Here is a 21,557-nt window from a genome sequence, read left to right as displayed (position 1 = left end):
AAATGAGGAAGCCGGGATGGTTTGTGGCAAAGCTGTGTTAGCTTACATTAGGACAAAGAGGAGAACTTCAAACAGGATTATAATTAGTTCTCAAAAATCAACTCGGATCTCAGTATTTTACTTGTAAAAGGAAAGAAATCTGATTTTCTACTCTGCCAGCAGTCTGCACAGGGGCTCTGCTGTCAAGTAATAATTTACAAACCTAAGGTATCCCGAAGAATTGCAACATAGCATTCAGAAAAGAGACTGCATGAATAAACACGAATAAATATAGTTTATGTCCCCAAAGCTATGAGTAGGAATGCCCACCCTGCTTTACCGACACCCTGAAATCCTCACAGAGCAGCTTGGAGGGGAAGGTCCATGAAATTGAACTTGCTAGTTTTCAACCCTGAAGCCCAGGTTTTCCTTTATGTCACTAATTTGTATGAGAAGTGCACATCAGACACACTAATTAAAATTTGATTTAATATCATAACTCCCTCACAGCAGGTAGGTTGGAGCAGCAGGCCCCAGCCTTTGCATCACGGACCGGTTTAATGTCAGACAATGTTTTCACTGACCGGCCTTTAAGGTGTCGCGGATAAATACAACAAAATAAAATGATACGACCAAGACAAAAACGGTGGTATTTTGTAAATATAATATTAAACGCAAATTCACTGTATAATTGTGTAACTTTATTAGCAGCGTCCTCCTGAAATGCACCAACAACATTGAGAGTAACGTCCTCCTCTCTCTGGTCGCTATGGTATCACGTAAATATTTCTTTCAAAATAATACACACAACTACAACACAGGAAAAGACCCAGGGAAAGAGTTGGTGATGAAAACCCTGAGAACCATAAATTTCACACCCAAGCCTCAACTCTCGCAGCGAAGTACCAAACGACTCCGTCCCCAGCCCCCGGGTCCGGGGCTGCGGACCGCTGGGTTAGAGGATTGGATCTTACTGGGGGCGACTTCCCGTTTTGTCCAGGAAAGCCCTTAAAGCCACTCAAAAGGAGTGGCTCTTTTTTTGCACCTTTGTGTGCCTTCCAGTACAATCACTGGTAAACCAGTATGACTGCGTCTGAGAAAAATCCCAGACGACAATTAACTACATATGTCAGGTGTTTAAGAAAACACAAAACAAAACCTGCTCGTGCTCACCCTTCCAGGGGCGGGGCTAACACCACAGACTTCCTAATACCGTCATGTTGAAATGAGCAAAAGGAAAGAGCTAGAAGCTTCCAAATACTTAGGCGATATTATTTCAAAAGCCCGAACTTCAAGAAACAAACTAACTGTCTGGGCAAACGGACAAAGTTTGCATCCCTAGCCAAGGCAAACTCCCAATTTTCACCTTTTAAAGATGATCCAGAGCCACATCAAAACTTTATGGATCGTTTCTTTTTTTCCCCCCCTTCTTCCTATGCTCCCCCTTTGCAGGTAGTTTTAATGAAATATCGTTTGCAGTTTTGCAGTTTTTGATCTCGCTGACAAACAAAGAGTGCGTATTGCGTACTTCTGCCAGAGCTCTCGCCTTAGTGGAGGAGTAATTCCAAGCGCCAACTCATTCGACTGGTAATTTAAAGTAAAGTGTTTCTTCTGAAACGGTGAAAATCAAAAGCTATCTGGAGGAACAATAAATATTTTGAAATCAAAACCCCACAGGATTCAGCTTTTCCAAAGCATTAAGAATTATAAAGAACAGGATTGTTATGCACATAAATAAAGTGAGAAGTCAAAAAGCACCTTCACTCTCTCAGTTAGCTTTAATTTCTCTCTTTTTATACCAAGATCCAGCATAATAATGCTAGTGTGAATATGACAAAAACACCAGTGCTGGAAAGCTTGACAACATCTCGTTATGAGTATTTATTTATTATTTTATTCCAGTTATGAATAGAAGATGTGTTTTTATTGAGTCTGCAAGTTGCAAAAATCTGACCTTCTGTTGCTCCAGTGGAGCTTCCTAGTGACAACAAGAAGCCTGCCGCTGTACTAAGCAGCTCTCAGGTATGAATGCATGTAGATGGGTGTAAGCAAAGAGCCTTAGTGAAAGGAAAAAGTCTGTGTGTCTTACTGACCTAAATTGTAGGCCAAGAAGTCCGATGAGAAGCACTTGGCGCCGTGGCTCATGGAGGTGTCGTTGTGGGTATTCCCACCAAACACCAGCATCATCCCACTAACCATCACTGCTGTGTGGAGGTACCGGAAGAAGCCGCTGTCTCTCAGAATGGTCCTGCACAGCCACAGTTTGGATTGTTGTTAAGCACTTGAACGCCACACGGCCCTTATTTTCAGAGCACCAGCGAGTTTCATTTTAAAATGTCGTCACGTGAACGCTTTTTGTAACTCAAGAGAGTTAAGTTTGTTTTCCTTACACATGCAAAACTTTGCCTTAAGTACTGAATGTTGAACCTTGGCTTGTTCAAAGATGCTTCATCCGCAGAGTGCAACCTCCTGCCATTAGCAGAGGTTTAGACATGTGAAGGCTGCGCGGCACTTCTGTGACTAATTCTATCAAAATAAGGCGAAATCTCTGCAAGGTCAAAGTGCTGATTACCAAAATAGTTTTTACAAAGGTATCAGCTGAAGAAAAGGGGAAGTCAGTAAAAGAAGGCAGTGTATTTAAGTTATTACTGTAATGTAAATGGCATTTAAGTACCTGCATATCCTTACAGTGAAAGGTTTGGAAAGTGATAATTAAAAATAATTTGGGGGCTTATCAGGTCGACATATTTTCCGCAGTTGCTGGCCAGCTTCAGACGTGTTCACGCTACTTAAAAAACTTTTGCGGTACAGCGTGCACGCAGGCAGGACACGTCATGCACATTTGCTAGCTGTAAATGCTCCAGACTGCTACCTGGGATTTTCACACACCCACACATTCACATCATGCCGACTTTGTACTCAGGAGGTTGTAGTTTGACTGCATATTTCCGATCCAACTGCTTGCACTCTCGCACGTAACTGTGCTGGGTATGATCAGAGGTGCAGTACATGTGTGAAAACCCTGCTACTGTAGCATTTAAGCAAGCATATTTCATAACAAAACAGAAAATCTCTCACCATTTCCTCTTGCCCACATCAAACTTGTAAAGGTCTCCTGCTAGGCCATACTTGTTGGCGCTGAAGGCTTTGTAGCCTCCGTGGATGTAGATGGCTCTGGTGCTGGGGTCAAACACACTGCTGTGGCCATAGCCCCCCTGGACCAGGGCACCATCTGTGGACACGATGCTCCATGTGTTCTTGGCTGGAGGGTCACATAATAGGATTTTACTGGACAATTAAAATCTAAATTCAAGTTTTCACAATGTAATGAAATACTCAAATACAAGAGTTTTTACTAGAGATCATTACTGCTGGGCTTTGCAGTGTGTGAAAGACGTATCAGACTGCCATCACTTCTTATTGCTGATAGCTCAGGTAAAGATAACATCCAAATTTAAAAATGTGCTCTTGTCCATCAGCCACAGCAGCAATTAAATTCACCCCGTTTTCTCAGGCAGATTGCGTCTCAGATGATGACGAGACCTCTTAAGCATCTTCACTCTCTTTTCATAAACATGTATATTTTTAGTTTAGTTTGACCACATTCTTACAAGTGCCTAAAACCTACCAATGTTGTACTCTTGCACCTGGCTGATGTAACCGTACAGAGGACAGTGCCCGAACAGAACTAGCATGACGGGACCGTCCCCCTCGTGGACAGGAGGCACAATGTGGGCAGAGTGTCCCACCACGGCGTACTGCTCCTTGGCCCTGGGGCTTAAAAGGACCCAGGTCTGATTCTGGATGTGGAAAACCCACAGCTGGCTGGAGACATTTCCCGTAGCATCGATCTTTCCGCCATACATGTAGATCTTACCCTGGAGGGAACAAAGAGTGAAGCAGGATTATATGCACACTCCAAAGACTTTTTGCAGAATTTTGCTAACAAATTAAGTTAAACTTTCTTATAATTCATTGGAATAACTCACGGCAACAACACTACAGAGTCTGTATCGCTTGCATGTTACATATAAGAAGAATTATTATAATCCAACAAATTGATGACTATTTTCATGTCTTGTTTGATATAACAAAAATAACACAATACGCCTACTGCTGTTTCGCCTTCTCCTATGAATAAGCTGAAGATGGCCTGGAGGTCACACAGAATAATGGCTCTTCAAATTAAGAGCAGGCCATTTGACAGTGTTGGCTCCAGACTAAAAGTAGACATGATGAACATTTACGTAGGTGCAGCCAAGTTGGGAATTTTATTTTAATGCAGGAGCCAGTTTAGCTCAACCATATGACACGTGGCCATGTTCAAGTCCGGCTTATGGCCCTTTGCTGTGTGTCTTCCACTTCTCTCTCTCCCCACCTACCAATCTGTATTCACTGTTTTATTATCACATAAAGGCCAAAACATTTTTTTTTAAATGCATCATATAATTTTAACGAAACAGACCTTTTGAGGCATCATGTTCAGTTTTCTATAAATCCGTTATGAGTAATGTCCTGAGAGTATGACGTCATGGTACATGACGTGTAAATTAAAATGATTTAAATTCTGTTTGTTAATCATCAATGGACCTCCTCCTCTTGTTATTATTCCACCAGAAATCCCTAAAAGTATTTTTGCAGAGAGTAAACTGCCTCATTTCTGCATAAAAACACCCTGAGATTTATTTATATCCAAGCTGCAGATAACAAAAGGTTATCTAAAAGGCATAGAGAAAGAATAGGGAGGTTGTAAGATTTGTAAAATGCACCGCAGCACGAAGATGTAGTTAAGAGCATACACTCACTTTGTGCTTTCAACGACTTTAGCTTCACATACCTCGTGCAGGGCTAGCGAGTGGCCGTATCGTGGTGTGACAGTGTTGACGGAGGGGTCGAGGCTCATCCATGTCTTGCTGCTGACGTTATACCTGCAGGAACGAAGAAGCGGCTTTGCTCAGATTTACAGAAGGATTTCCCAGCTCGCTTTAAAATTGTATATGAAAGTGTTCAAAGTCTTTCACAAAGTAACCAAACAAAGCACAGCAAAGATTCTATTAATCACTTGACTCGCTGCATGAGATTATGCATTTAGCTGATTTAAAGTGTGATCGTAAATGCCGGCCCTGCAGCAAACAGATTAGAGTTACTGCCTCGCTGCTTTTGCCTCTGCCAGCCTTTTAAGTTCCAGTTTTACATCGATCTCTCCTTCTGTTCCTGACTTATGTTGTTGTAGTACTGGCCAAACAATGTTTTTGCAGCACGTAAGGGCATCGCAGCAAGACGGCCTTCGGAATATAAACTGATCGCTTCATTCAATCCCACGATATTTGTTTGGAATCTTGTCACGGTTCATGACATTTTGAGTTTTGAAGAAACCAAATGTTGAATTCAAATCATTTTACGTCATATAGAGCCAAATTACAACATCACTTTAAGGGACTTTTACTGTAAAGTAAAGGCCATTAGATGAGCAAGCAAACATAAGGCTTCAAGTCTTCACATGTTAATGTGCTTTGATTTAATAAATCTCCAAAATTCGACAGTATTTGAGGGATGTGTGCTTGTTTAGGCAACCTGGTAGTTCAGTGTTTTAGGACCTCTGCTTTGGAAACTCAAGGGTCATAATAAATAAATAATTAAAATAAGATTGCAGCACCTTTGACAGATACCCGTGTATAACAAATATCTGGATCGCCAAGGCCTGACAGTAGGCCAGCAATCAAAGTGGATCTTATGTTCAGGTATAACAGTAAGAAAGCATTGTTACACTGGGTACAAGGTAACTGGTTACACTTAGGGGGATTATATATGTGTTCTAATTCAATTAAATAGGTTGTGCAAGGCGGACAAAATGATCATTTATAGTTTCACATGACCTAAGTTTAGGGAAAAAAAGAAGAAAAAAACCACACCTTGGCTTACAGGCAATCTAATAAACCAAAACTTGAGCCGAGGGCATGTGTGTGATTGTCCTGGGTGGAGTTCAGGGTGATAACTTTGAGCCAGTGCTGTAATTTTATGGTTTTAATTACATGCCGTCTGTGTCCAAGACACACTGTCTGTACGGAGCTGTGTTCTTCTTCATGTTGATTTTCAGGAGGCGGGAAGTCCTGCGGCTTCTTCCTGACAGCCAAGTACATCTTTAGCCCTCAGTACACTGGGCGTAAGTTTTAAATACTCAAATATTCTCCAATAAAGACACTGTGTTTGAAAAGAACAAACCCTGCAGTCGCATAGCAACAAGGAGAACCAGTGTCTCGCAGCTCTTTTGGACGAGAGCTGCAGCCAATGCCTACAAATCAAAGCGAAGATGTTCGCTGGGGGGAGTCAACTTACGCTTTGACCATGTGATAGTCGGAGGCGTTAAAGACGTAGCCTCCGATGACCCACATGACGCCCAGCTCAACTACAGCCTTGTGGGAAGCCCTGGCCAGCCCGGCCTCGGTGTACTCCTCTCGGCTCCAAAAAGAGGAATTGGCAGGAACCGAGACGGAGCAGTCAGGACCTGAGAGGGGAGGGAAAAACCACATGTTTAAGGCTCCACAGGAAACTCGCCGATGTAGGAGGCTTGGTTAACTCAGGTCATTCCTTTAATTTCTACTTTTACAAGGACATAAAAAATACGACTGTACTAAAATAAAATCAGCATGAAGCAAGAAGCAGAAAACAAATTTGTTTGCTTGTTTGTGAAAAAGTCTTCACATTAAGAGGATAAAACTTCCAAGGATTTTATTCATTTAGAGCCAAGGAAAAGACATTGGGGACATGCAGAAGAATATATTTTTCCCACATTTACTCCCATCTAGTTATTTATTTGACAGTAACAGTGTGACTGCGAGTTCTCCTTACGTGCTAATTTTTTGCCAAAACCTCTGCTTCAATCTACCTGATTGTCACAGAGCTTTCAAGAAAGAGGTTAAAGCAGGCGTGCTGCCATAAACTAGATCATAAAGTTTTTGGAGTTCAGAAAAACACTGACGTGATGCAGACGCTTTAGCTAATGGTGGAGACTATTCTTTAAGGAAACCATAACTATTAAAGCTTCATTGTTTTCACTGAAATAAATCTTTAAAAAGACAGATGGCTGTGGCCAGAGCTGCCTTCCTCTGTTTATGGACGAGAACAATATAGCCACCATAAACCGGAATCGCTCCTGAATGAAGGGAAAACTTTTCTGGCAAACAGAGACCAGGACAGGAATACAAAGATTGGCCTTTTCCTGTCAATCCTGCAGGCAGCGGCCGGGTCAGAGGGCTCTTTGATGACCCTTTTCATCTACAGTCCGTCCATCCTACCCGATGAGATGAATCCTCATCGGAATAAAACATTTACCAACCATTTAGCGCACATCGCTCTACCCCACAACACAAACCGGATGTTCACCGCTGGACTAAAAACATTACACATGCGACCGTGTGCCAGGAAAGGAAGTTCTCTGCTTCACTCCGACAATCAAGGTCACTTTACTTGTTCTGCTTTTTGTTCAGCAGCTAAATGAATCCCCAGTAGCTAATATTCTCAAACCTCTTCCTGCAGTGCTTAAATAACAACATTACTTTCACACCACAGTGGCATTTCCATAAATAAAAACAAACACGGTGTTACCACCTTTAGAAACATGTTACTTTTTAAGTCTATGAGTCTGTGAAAGAGAGATTAAAGACCGGGGTGGCTTGACTCAACAAGCATCTGTCTCTGCTTTTTGCACTGCCTGGTGTAGAAAATGAGTTAATTTGGAAGCTGGCAGCATAAAGTACACCAAGAGTGCTATTCCTCTGCTAAAACACCATGACAGGGTAATAAAGGCTAAAGAAAAACGCCAGTCTGTTTCTCAACTCCCTCAGCTTTGGTAATTAGATTGTGAGCACACTGCGCTGCTGATATAACTGCGGTTAAATTAAGCCGTTGTCTCTGCTTGTGCAAGGCAGCGCAGTGAAGCTGTTTAAGAACTAACAGAGCGGTTAGAGGGGCCATATGGTCCGACACAAAAAAAAGCATACAGCGGCGTCGGGTCATGACCAAATAAAATAAGTGAATAGTCATGACTCGACCAGAACTATGAGGAAGCTGATCGTGCTAAAAGTTCATTTCAAGTCCATCGGGTGACGGCAGATGGATGCCGTGGGGGCTGCAGAAACCTCAATAACAGCGCGGGAGGCTTAAAGCTTAAAGAGGACCCGGTTTGAATCACCAGATAAACAGGCAAAATCTGGACGGATGAAAGAAAACACTCTCTTTGCTAAACCTCCAACTGCTCTGCTGGAGCTGCTCAGTGCTCGACTGCACTGAGGTTTCCTCTAATTTACACTGAGTTTGCTTTTAGAAATCAACACAAAGTCCTGATATGGTTAAAAAAAAAAAAAGGTTAGAAAAATACATGAATCAGAATTAACTGGTACCTTAAAAGTCTCAGCATGTAGGCCAAAGACGGTCTTTTCATTACCTATAACAGGCTAAACAACTGTCATGCAGACCAGTGAAACTCTCCTTTCTCACAGTCTGAAGTTTAGCTCAGTATCTAACTAACTATACTACTAAGTATTTAACCAAGAAGTTTAATTACTTTGGTGTAGTATGAACAGCCATGGGGGAAGTCTTTATCCGTCCTTCTCAATATCCAAAGCTGTCCAGTGAACCGGAGTCTTTGGGTCAATTCTGGCCCCTGGGCCTTAAGTTTGACAGCCCCGATTTAGGCTAGATATCTCCTTAAAATGTTGATTTATACCGAGACTGTACAAAAACCAGCCTTCTTCAGTTAATGGGGGGGTTGGGTGACCAAAGAGAGAACTCAATAACAATAATCCTGCTGTGATTTGTTCATTAAGATCTAAACACAGTTATTCCCGCTTTTATTAAATGAGTGTGACAGTCTGGGTACCTGATCACACCTGACGGACATACTGTTAAGTTTATTGTCACTGTTCATTGTTGATAGCCAGTCGAAGGCTTATTTTAGTCCCTTGGGAGGATTTGGGTTGTATGAGAAAGCTGAGGCCAACTTGCTGTGGATAGTAACACCAGCAAAGCATATGTGAAGATGAAGTCGCACATCTGCTAAAGTGTTCCCGCCAAGCTGCCAGCCCTACCTTGCCACCCAGCCGTACAGATGCAGGTCTTGTCCTTGCAACTGCCTCTTTCAGGTTCCCCGCAGTCAGCCAGGCAGTACGGGATGTCACAGGCTTCCCCCTTCCAGTAATTTTCACACTCGCAGTACACAGAAGAAGTGGAGTTCCCCACATGACACTCTCCGTGGCCAGAGCAGTTGTTAGGACAGGTGTTCACTCTTGGAAGGTAGAAAGAGAAGGAAACAGTCAGAGAGAGAAACTGGAATTTCGATCTAAAGACCCTGAATAAAACATCAGGAAACCCTTTCAGCAACTGCATTACTTCTGATTCTGTGGCCTCTGTCTCCACGCTTAAAGCTAAAATATGCAACACCCCCCCCTCAAGAAAGCAGAATGTATTGTTATTGGCATCGTCCTTCCCTCATCGGGTGGTCAAGCACCTGTCTCAACACTTGCCAGTCATCTCAGAGGGATATCTACACTCAAACAGCACTGAGCTAGAAGCTGAGGCAAAGGAAGTTTCCCCAGGCACTGCAGAGCAGATGGCAAACACACTCAGTCTGCAGTAGAACTGTAACACCGGTGCTCTCAATGTCAAACAGGCTCCTTATATTATAACAGCTCAATGACAGTTTGAGGCAACTCTTCAGTCACATCAAAATATGAATTAGTTAGGAATCAGCACTCACTCCATCCACTAAAAGTAAGCAAGTATCTCATACTGTGGCAGCTGGCTGCTGAGGAATAGATGCAAATGCCTGTCCTGTGGTGCAGAGGTATACAGTTATAACTGGATATTAGTATGCATGCTGCATGCCAGTGTATTAACAAATAATGAATGAGAATATAGTTTTAATAAGATAAACATCTGTCTTCATTTGAAGCATTACAGGTGTACACCGAAGCCTAGGGATACCACATTGTGTTGTGTGGCCAGCAGAGGCTTAAACAGATTAAATGCATCTGTACAACACAGCTGCAGATCAGTGAAATAAGCACCAAGCTCCTGCACAAACACCATATCACAAAATGAGACACTACTTAAAACACTGCTCTACTAACTGGAGAAAAATAAAATAAATAAAAACAGGAAGACTCGGTCCTAAGCGTAAACAAACAAGTATTACCAATCAAAGGTGGACAGAGAGGCATTCGTTTCTTTCCTCCTGCAAACACACTTGTTGAGAGCGATGACACAAAAGGCGCTCGTGACTCTTTCATGTTCCTGCGGTGCCAGATGGTTTGATGTTTCAGCTCCTCCACCTCTCCCAGACACCAAGGACTGCAGGTGGGGGGGGTTGGGAAAGGGGGGCACTTTGCTTTCATCCAGCTGTCCTCAGCACAACATCAGTCCCATTGCTATGGCGACTGTAGCAGAGGTCTACTGTGCCATTTACAATTGTTTACAATGTTTAAAGCATTTCCCCCCCCCCCTTATAAATCTGAAGTTTAGTAATGATGAACCCACATATGGATGTGTTACTTATGCTAAACCTTCTGTCTGGAATAAAAAGAGGCATATATAAGAAGATTTTTGCTTTGTAGACAGAGGCATCCACAATATGAATATCTGTAATGGCTCGTGTCAAACAAGGGGTAAAGAGTAAGGTTAGTCATGAACGTGGATCCACAATCTAATTTTATAATTTTGTCACAGCTGTTTGTTTTCTGCATTGTCAGCTGTTTGCTGGTGTGTTGATCAAACCTTTTTAGGTGTGTCCCCATTACATTTGGCCTCTGCTCTGCCTCAGGTATTTCAGGTTATAATATTTAATCATGCAATGTAGCATAGTTACTATAAGTAATACAGAAACTCAACTCTGGACCTGCACACAGCGTCGATACCAGACTGCAGAGCAAAGAGCAGCATCATTACACTACACCAAATGGAGCCATTAAAAGCATGTTAAAGAGGAGTGAAATGAACTGCTGGCATAGGCCCAAAGTACTGACAGAGGCAAAGAGCGGCCTTAAAAGTTCACTCCTTTTACTTATGTATAATAATATTTGCAGTACTTTCAGCTTAAATTAGTGCAACTCTAGGAAACCAAACACAGAGTCAGAGCATAAGATAAAAGATATAAAAGTCAGCCAGGGTGCTGCATCAGCATTGATGTCCCCGGCAGATATGCTGAACACAGAGGTGAGCTGAGAGGAAAACAGTTCAGTTTACAAGCCAATCCAAGCTCCAACCCTCACCGACAGCTATGAGACAGCTAAAGAAGAAGTAAACATGCAAGAGATCCCGCATCTGACTCTGCTTAGACAAGCAGAGGAAACTAGGCGGATTAAAAATGGGCATTCAAGCTTTTTAATTACTTATCTCCGTTACTTTTATTTATTTTTTGTAACAAATTCATTATAAATTGACAAACGACTGCAATGCCACATATATGGAGACAGTTTAAGATGAAAAATAAATCAAATGGGCACCAACATAGCTCACCTGGTTGAGCAGGAAACCCATACACTGAAGGCCTACAGCAGTTCCTCAGTGTTATTTCTCCCCTCCCACCCTCCTGTAAACCCTTTGTACTAGTCTAACAGTCTAATAAAAAGTTAAAATGCCAATAATAAATCTTAAGCTTAGATAAAATCAATGGTTGCATTACATGATGAGATGTTCAGCGGCTAATAACACGCGTGTTAGTATGGCCACTCTATCCGTCCAGTCCCTGAAAAGCAGGGAGGAACCACATATTCGTTACACAAACAAAAAGACAGCAAAAGTGCCACAGTGTGTCTGAACAATAACAGGAGTACTGATGCTGCAACAACACACTGCAGCAAATGGACGGCAGTAACCTGACATGATCCTCCGCTAAAATGCTCTCCACCAATCGTGCCAGCACACCGGCTGAATCACGTAGCGAGTGAGAGGTTTGTATGCGTCATCGTGTCCCAAGGAAGGGTGTGAAGTGGGCCCTTCACCTAAATTAATCTCAGCCAGTGAAACAGAAATGATTTGCACAGAGGCTCTCCTGTCAGGGCTCAGTATCCAGGCATTTGTCATTTAGTAGATACTTTCTATCGAGTGACTGACAACACGAACGCATTTGCGGACCCCGAGAGTTGCAAACCCTGAGGCATGACAGGACTGCACAGTCAGCTCAGAGGATTATGAACAAGTCGATATGCAGGAGCTGCCACTCCAGCTAAAATATCAAATATGAAGAAGAAGAAAAAAAATGACAGACGAAGCCAACAACACATCTAGTTTCTGTATTTGTTTTGTGGTCTGGCCAGTCAGCGGAGAAACCTCGACTTCCCTGAAGCGAAAGCCGAATCCTTGTTTGTTTAAAAATAAATAAGAAAATGCAGGATGTGGTACTTTGTTTTTTCAGAGATTCTCTCACCGGTAGGAAATGTTGAAGCCGGTCAGGTTGTAGGCAGCATCGCTGAAGAAGTGCAACAGGGCGTAGCCAGATTGAGACACCACCTCCGGGACGGTCTCGTTCCCATATCGCTCAGGAACAATCAGACCGCTACAATAATAACCCAAAAGAAGAGTTTAAGGTGTTTTTATTACCATTTATACTTAAGCGTGTTGCAAGCCTGTCACATATTTGAAGCTTTACCTGAAAGCCGCCAGAAGGGGCGCATAGATGGAGTCGCCGTCGTACACGTAGAGGTGGTCCCAGCTGCATTCAGTAGCAAAGTGGTTGAACCGTAATCGCAGAATGGTGTTGGGCCTGTAAAACACAGACAAGTTCTCAGACCTCACAGCTACATACATGTCAAACCTTATGCCGAGCAGTCGAAGACAGACCAGACATACAAGCCTGAACAGATAGCCGGTCTTTTTCAGATATCCATTTCTTTGAGCAGAGGTCGGGAACTGCTCGCAAGATTTTTAGGTTAGCAGATCCAAACTTGTCTGAGCGCAAACCTTCGCCAAGGAAGCTCACTCTCTGGGCAGAATTTTTTTTACCTTTTACATATTCATCTGGTTTTCTTTGTTCTTTTAAAATGTACTTTAAGTTTGCAGTGCAGTAAAAATCAGATAAGTACAGCATGACAGATGTTTACTGTAGGTGAAGGAGGTAATGGATAAGAGGTATTAATCTGCAAATAACTGGGCATGAATTATTTCAGCCCATTATATAATATTATACCACAGTATAGTTCTAACTAACGAGGCAGCTCATTCTCTTTGTCTTAAAAATACCTTCTTTAAAGATCGAACCCATCTTGAGGTGATATTTGGATCCAAACTATAATATTATATTTATAATCCCCATATATCAGTATCACTTCCTAAATGTTACCAATCTAAACAAAGGCAGCAGCATTAAAGCAGTTTTGAAGATAAGACCTTTATTTGAATTTGTAGAAGAGGTCAGAAGTCCAAAGTAACAGGATATTTAATTCCCATATATCGGCCCTGTATGCCTATATGGTGTCAATACAAAACGTGGTTTTAAAGAGTTCTACATTCCATTATTTTCACTTTGACCTTGAAGGAGAAGTCGAGAAGAGGTCAAATCTTTATACAATGCTTTCTATATTACCCTAACCCTAAACCTAACAATAACCCAATTGTAACCCTGACACTAAAACCACATTTTGAGTCTCAAAAATGCCTTCAAACTAGTGGGGACCTGGACTTTTGTCCCCATAAGGGGTGTTGGTCCCCACAAGTATAGTGAACTTCCAACTTTTGGTCCCCACAAAGATATAAATACACGCTCAATCACACACACAGACTCGCGTGTAAGAATCCTAGTTCATGTTAATTTTTGACCAATAAATCAATAATTTGCCCTTGGTGGATGTGAGCCATATTTGAATAGACTGGTAACATGAGCTCTACATGCTTACAAAGTTTTCACAGAATTCACCCAAAACGCTAAGCTATCGTGTTTACAGACAGACAGAATGGCACGCACACAAACGCTGGTGGTAACGAGGCCTGTGGCGTGTCCAGTTAAAGAGCTTTGTACCTGCATTATGTTTAAAGAAGCATGCAGCATTACTATTCTCAGTGCTGTGATCCCATTGCAAGATAACTATGGGTTTGTGTTGAGGCTAGCCTCTAAAAATCACAGCATCAACATACCAAATGTAAAATCGCTAAAGATAAAAAAACAAAACAAAACAGGGCAACAGCAGCATTATAATCTTAAACGCATCAAAACCCTGGAATGGACTACTTAACAAGCACAAGCTGAAGGTTTTGGCACGCCTCTCACAGTGTCCTGAATTACATGTCATAAAAAAACAAAAAAGTTGCCAGACAACAAAAGAGAAGTGCATTCAAGGCCACCAGACAAAAATTAACTAAACAGGAATCATGTGACTCTTCTGGCTACAGAAAATCTCTGCAAGCTAAGATACTTAGAAAAATGGCTGTAAGTCCTGAAGAAGTAGCGCTTTGGGAACTTTGCACACTGTTATTCAAAACTGTAAAAGACAGAAATAAAGAATCAATCTTGCTTACAATTAACGAAATGCACAGACTTCAATTTTAAGCCCTCTGGAAATCATCTCCTGTCTGTGGTTTTCACACTAAGAGAACATTTGACCAGAGGTGCCCCAACGTTTCCACTCCATTGCACTTAATTGTGTTTGGAAACAAACAGTTTCTCCAGGAAACGTGTAATTTTTTATTAGATAGGACCTACTCTAAGGTTTTTGCTTTGTTTAGATTTTTACATAGTTTTATTATGTGCAATAAAAAATATTTCCTTGTTGACTGGGTCACATTTAGCTTTGCACTCTTCCAACAGCTGAACTTGTGGAATGATACTTTCAGGACAATAAAAGGTGGATAATTAACTGGGTGATATGGTAGAAACAGTCACCACCTACAGCAACATTTTTACTAGCGTTTGTGTGTGGCCAACCACCAACTACACCTTTATATTCGAATCACATTGCAGTGTTCTGCACAAATTGGCTATGTTTTCCGTATCAAGTGTAAAAACCGTACTGCGGTGTGCATCCCAGTTATTTAGTCTACCAGCAAAACACGATTACATCAAGCGAATTATATGGCAGACAAGTTTCGCTGTTGCACAATGTGTGCTACAGAGACAGTGAATAAACCAAGTATCTGTGGCCGGGTGTTTTTATGCACGGGCAGTGTTCAGCAAAACAGGAAAAAAGCTGGCTTAATCTGATTTTGATTGAAGACATTCATGAGATCCTTTAAAAAACAAAAAACAAACTCTGCTCTAAATTTGGGGAAACATGGCTAAATGAAATCATTCAAAAGAGGAGGGAAGAAGACAAAGACCCATTCAGTGCATCTACGATGAGAAACTGAGACATACAGGATGTGTTATGAATAGTCACATTTTTCTCTTTATAATTATATTTATTAGAGTGAAGCGATGGCTCCTCCTTAATGACCTAGCAGACAAACTGGGGAATGGCAGCAGCCCCTGGGGTTCGAGTACAGAGGACTTGTGACTGGTAAATTGTTAATCTAATGTAAGCCCTTATTTTTGTAGGAAGCACTGGGACCCCTTTGAGCAAGGCATGGAGCAAAGCCACATTTTAGTAGTTATTTCATTGCCTTTCAGGAGATAAAGTCACTTCAAGCCACTAGAAATGGATTCGCTACACTTAGCTGCAGAGGGAGCTTTTGAAGGTTCAAAGTGAGAGCATATCTGAAGCCCATAAAACCTCTTCAACAGTATTCTTGTCAGTGTGACGCATATAGCGCATATGTCACTACATTAACCTCTTGTTGAAGATGGGCTGAAGTCTCAAGATGGCATATAAAATGAGCCATCAGTATGTAATGAAACACTGGACGGCAGGGTGACATGGTGATTAGAGAAGCCATCCGGGAAAACGAAGGTCAGAAGTTCAAAACTATGTAAGATGTGCACGACGAGCAGAAGCGCGATCTCCTGAGCCTTACGTGTTCGTTCTTAGTTAGCCCCGCCTTCCCCCGAATGAGCGTGCTGGCTATCTGCCTGGAATGTAAATGCAAGCGGCGGGTTTAAAGTTTGGATAAGCTCGAAGCCAAAAAAAAAATAAAAAAATAAAAAAAAATCAAGAATCGTCGCTTTAAATCGATACTCGGTGGCGTGGATGTGCTGACTAAAACGATAGAGAAAGGAGGCTATTGGATTTCTTACACTTGCTTTGCCATTCATTTTTATCCACATTACCAGGGGCTGGAGCACAGCAGGAGTCTGCAATGTATACTGTGCACAAACTAATCATTATAAATCCCGCCTGCAATATTGAGTTGCGGCCTCAGTTTTCACAATCCTAATCCCATCAGTCTCAACGTTTTTAGGGTTCCTTCCCACTGTTCCCACTGTTTCCCCTAATGGCAAAGCTAATGATCAACAGGATTGTGCCAGTTTTCCCAATGGTTTTTTGTTTGTTTTTTTCAATCCAGGATGATATAATATATTCAAAGCTGTTAAACTTCAATTGAAAAAGTACTCCTATTGCTAGTGCTATTTAGGACGTGGAACAAATGTGTTCTGAGCTAATTAATTCGGCGCCTCTGAAGAAGAACTTGCTTTCCCATGGCGTTGTCTGTACTTACTGTCCCTCAATGAGCCAGGTGCACTTGGTCTTGTATTTGTAGTTTCCTGGACCGTCAGTCAGATAACCAGAGGGCCCCGTCAATCTGAAAGGAACAGGAAAAAGAGAGAGAGGTTCAAGGTTACTGGTGAACATGTAACTTTTTAGTAGCTGACATTTAGCTGAAAGCGCGGCTGCGCCCATGTACAGCCTCACGGAGCTCCTAGAACAGCTGTATGCTTGTCCTGGAATTTGATAACTTAGGAAAACCTGCAGCTGAAAGACTTCGTGGAAAACTTCAATTGAAAAGAAGATTGCTTATCAAACAATTACTTCAATTTCTGTCTTTTTAAAATGTGAGGATTGATGTTTTTATATTGTTATAACTAGGGATGGGTACCGGTGTCCGGTGCCATTCTGACATAAACGGTAGTAACCAGACCGAAAAGCAGCGCACATTTCGGTGCTTTTTTTTTCCCTGAGCTGTGATACACTTTAGATTCTAGCCAATCATTTTACGTTTCCGAGGATAGTAGGCGGGGCCAGGTACGTACGTTCAGTTAGAGCAGAGCTACAGATTAAAAATGTCAAAGGCGAAGCGGTCAAAAGTCTGGCTGTACTTCACAGCAAAATATGCAAACTCAGCAGCAACAAGTGCTTTAAGCTGATACTGTGATACTGTCAAAGGAGGTAACACCTCGAATCCGATGAAACACCTGGCGACGCATAGCGGGGTTTTTTTTAAAGCCGAGAAATGCGCCGTATTTGATAGCTTGCTGCGAGACCTCACACTGTGCACGTTGGGTGGGTTGCCAGTTATCGGACCCGGAGCAACATCCCCCAAAAACACGAAGAATAGAGTCCTGGCCCCTAGCCCTGCCAGTGTAGCAGAAATGATGAGGATGATGATGGCAGCAGCCGTTCTTCTCTGCGTGAGTCGCTTAATGTTGTTCGAGTGTAATTTACGTTGAGTAGGCTAACCACGTTATTACATTAATGCAGGTAAGGTGAACTAGCAAACATCATCATAGCTACATGCGGCTGTCTTCTTGTTTGATGGCAGATACTCCCTTCACCCTGGACAAAAAGGCTAAAATGACCAAAGAAAAAGTGGGAAACAGTTAAACATGAGAGGTTTTGGACAAAGTTTTGTTTTTTTCCATTGTTTAAGCACTGCTTCCAGCCAAGAGTGATACCATATATGCCCCATAGCTGCAGAAAAGGCTAACATTGTTATCTTTTTACAAAAAACAGCTGAACATGAGAGGTTTTTGGACCAATTTTGTGTTCTCCACCGGTTCGAGCACCGTTTAAGCACCGGCACCGTTTCAAAAGTACCGATTTGGCACCGGTATCGGATAAAACCTAAACGATACCCATCCCTAGTTATAACTTTGACATGTTTGGAATTTGCTGTGAACATTTTGCTGGTGGACTTTTAACATCAGGGACTCAGGATGGGCCTGGTAATAGCTCACAGATAATCATTTTATGATTGCTTTGTGTCCAAAATCCTAATTCTTTGCAAGAGAAAACATTCTTTACATCTTTTTTTTTAAGACTCAATCCCTCTAGCAGCTCTTCTTTATCCTGTTGCCAACTAGTTGCAAATAACTTTTCCGTTTTGTAGCATTATTACACAACTTTTGCAGCCTTTTGCTGCCTTGTTCTCAACTTGGGATTCAAGTTTGTATAGGAAAAGTACCATATGTAGAGGTACAATTAAAAAAAAAAAAAAGTGCAGTACTAATATGTAAATAAGGCTTGCAATATCGATCCCGTATGTCGGTCCGTTTCATGCATGCATGACACACTCACAGCAGCACAGACAAATACTCACTCACTCACACATTCTAACATTATTAGCGTGGAAGGTCTTGACTGCGAGTGAAGATACAATGCTCTGAAAGTAAACTGTTTGTAGGAGGAGAATTTTAAAGAAGCTTTAAACAAAAAAAAAAAAAAAGCTCTGTATCACTTTAACAGGCAATTACAAGCAAGCAGCCTCGGTATGAGCAACGGAAAGGAAAGAGTTGATGTCCTGTTATAAGCATATTGTTAAAGATGCTGGAAAATGATGCATGTAACTGATGCAACAATTTATATTTTTTTCAATTTACTTTTTAAGATATACTTCTTCAAATGCATTGCTAATTGAAACTTTGCATTCATTAGAAATGACTGCATGAAACAAGAGGTTAGAAAAGAGCCACTAAGCAGAGAGTGTGCAGTTAAACACGGTCTTCTTCAAGCAGCACCGTGGTTGAGCAAGCAACAAATAGGACAAAGACAAAGCAAAGACAGCAAATTATTGTCCGAGGCCAACACCATGAGGGGCATGCACAAGCACTAATGGTACAGTATGGCATACGGCCTGTTATTGCCAATTCAATTGCAGTCTCATGACACAGCACCGGTCGGGAGATGAATTACGCAAGGGACACTTAGATGCATACAGACATTGTATCATTACTGACGCAGGTCTCAAGGTGCGAGGAGTCTGCCAACACACCCAGTCGCTCTCTTGTTCCAAAACAGTCTCTCAGCAACATTTCACACCGACGTCTGCTGAGGAAGCTGCAGAGAACACACTGCTCCCGTGTGCAGTTAAAGAAGCGATTTATAGATGTCTGCAGCACAAGTAGAACATTTTTTAAAAAGCGCTTTTAGCAAAATTAATCAATCGATACAAGCTGAGCAGTTTGACATTTTGCTACAGGTCCGAACTTGTGTCTTATAATATGAGTGATTTTTTTAATTTCATGTCTTTTTTTTTTTTTTTTAATGGAAAATAGAAGTATTTATATCCTTTCACTTAAAAAAACAAAAACCAAAAAACAGGATGTTCTCCTTTCAGTGTGATGTTTTTGTGTTTTTTTAAATATTCATCTCTATATTGAGAGCTTCTGGGGAGATTCCATATTGCACAACTCAGGTTTGTTTGTAGCTAGGCAACAAGAAGTGCTGCACGTTACTGAAGACTTAAGCCTGCTCCAATTACTGCAGAGGTTCAGGCCTATAGTCCCAGCTGTGTGAATTGGAGGCTCATAGTCCAAGGCTAAGGGTGTTGTTAAGGGCGGTTAACAGGCCAAATGCATGACGCTATATGACAACAATGCTCTTTGTGCTGTCGCTGCAACTTGTGGATGAAAGTTTTTAACAGAACAGCAAATCTTGGCTTGATTTTTTTACACTGAGTCCATGCTGAATGTTGATGGCTCACCGATTCGTTTATGAGAATACTCTCAACACATACGGTGAGACTTGTGGCAGGTTTGCAAACGTGTACACCATGTCTACAATTACAGATCAGCCAGCGATAATAAAGCCAGGCCAACAGGGACTTTCAGCTTTTGCAGCAACCAGACAAACAGCTTCTCCCCCTGTGAGAGTGATAAGAAAGTCATGAACTCAACACACTGATGCATGTGCAGTTAACGTACTGTACTGTTGTTAAAACACAATTATCATACTTACAAGGTAAACAATATTTTAAAAAAACAACAACAACAACAACAACAGGAACAGATCTGCAACCAAAGGGAAACTCATCAACCTTACAGTCGAACAACATTAGAGGAAGTCATGGGTGACACTTCAGTAACCGAGTGATAGGACTGGCTTTGTGTTATGCCTCAACTCTAAATGAGCAAATTCAGTAGTTTCAGTTGGGCTCGTCAGAAATCCAGCAGCATCAACAAGTATCTGCTCCAGACGTAAGAGTGGCCTCTAACCAGCTTGAAACTAATTCTAACAGCAACTGAGGGCCAAAATATATACTAGGATTAAGCTGCACAATTAATTGGATTTTAGGTCTGATCACTATTTTGGCTTCCAATAATTAAATGAGCATGATCGAGTATGCTTTTGCGGTTTTAAAACACAAAGCAAATCAAATGCACTCTAAATCGCTGCCCAGCCACATGCATGCATGCATGGGCCAATCACAGTCACTCCCACACTGCACAGCAAAGTTTCTGGACAAGTATATAACAAATGCAAATTTGTGGCACAACAGAAGGCAAAGAGCTTGTCCCTTGAAGAAGATCATTACTGTTGTTTGGAAATACTTCAGATTTAGTGCACGTGAGGTAACCAAGAAGAAATCATATCCAAAGAGTGCTGTGCGTCTGCACCCCAAAGCAACACAAGTAACACATCTGAAGGCCTGAAAGACACTAATTTGGAGTCTAGCTGATGCATGAACTTTGCTACGAGTTTTAGTCACATTCATCATGTAGGTTCAGTCGAGTGAAAAACCTTATATTATTATTTGTCTGCAAAATTTAGGATAATCCAAAAGTAAAAGCAGTGCTCCGCTGATTCATTTTGTCTTACAACGATTTATATAGATCTGAAGATGTGTTATGTTTACATTTTTGTCATAAACTTAATGAATAATCGTGACAAATAATCGTAATCTTTGATTAATTAGGAAAACGTCTCTCTAAATAGGATCACCGGCTATTCAGCTAGCAATCAAACATGCTAACAAAGAGAGAAAATTCTAAATTTAAATATTGTTTAAAAGCATTTCAAAGTATTTGGTGAATAAACAAATAAATACTGATTCACTGGCTGTGATGTAACATTTTCATATATTTTTTTATCCTATTAGATGCTTCTGTGAAAGCGACATACCCAGAATTAGGTTACACATTTACAGCTTATCAGCTGCACCCTCTGAGTTTGTATTATGTTGGGACTTGGAAAGGGTCATTTAGGACGCGACTGTGTACCTAAAGCATACCTGGGAGCAAAACACGGAACTGAGCTGGTAGTTGTTTCACTATAAATTCCTTGTTTTCGTTAAAGCTTATAATATACGAAATGAGCTGGTAAACTGCAACAAAAATATATATTTTCAAATGATATTTTTATACTTTAAAGTGGTGTAAAAGTATAAAAACGATATTGCCCTTAGGCACATTATAGCATCTAGTTATAATAATAATAGATTGCATTTATATAGCGCTTTTTCGGGACCCCTCAAAGCGCTTTACAATTCCACTATTCATTCAC

The 21,557-nt window shown here is 41.4% G+C and overlaps 1 protein-coding gene across 1 annotated transcript in view; it reads right to left on the bottom strand.

The window, feature by feature from the left end:
* atrn (attractin) overlaps positions 1–21,557 on the bottom strand; it is a 125,759-nt gene that overhangs the window by 96,104 nt on the left and 8,098 nt on the right. The window contains exons 2-10 of the mRNA XM_005728709.1: positions 16,558–16,641; positions 12,623–12,736; positions 12,401–12,529; positions 9,066–9,262; positions 6,316–6,484; positions 4,817–4,907; positions 3,608–3,857; positions 3,058–3,241; positions 2,073–2,227 (exon numbers count right to left, since the gene is read on the bottom strand). Coding sequence (XP_005728766.1) covers positions 2,073–2,227; positions 3,058–3,241; positions 3,608–3,857; positions 4,817–4,907; positions 6,316–6,484; positions 9,066–9,262; positions 12,401–12,529; positions 12,623–12,736; positions 16,558–16,641 — 1,373 coding nt within the window. The remainder of the gene's footprint in view (positions 1–2,072; positions 2,228–3,057; positions 3,242–3,607; positions 3,858–4,816; positions 4,908–6,315; positions 6,485–9,065; positions 9,263–12,400; positions 12,530–12,622; positions 12,737–16,557; positions 16,642–21,557) is intronic.

This window comes from Pundamilia nyererei, unplaced genomic scaffold, assembly GCF_000239375.1.
Source record: "Pundamilia nyererei isolate P.nyererei 1_Seehausen unplaced genomic scaffold, PunNye1.0 scaffold00029, whole genome shotgun sequence".
Lineage (NCBI taxonomy): Eukaryota > Metazoa > Chordata > Actinopteri > Cichliformes > Cichlidae > Pundamilia > Pundamilia nyererei.
The sequence above is the reverse complement of the archived record's forward strand: the minus strand, read 5'-3'. Positions and strand labels throughout refer to the sequence as shown.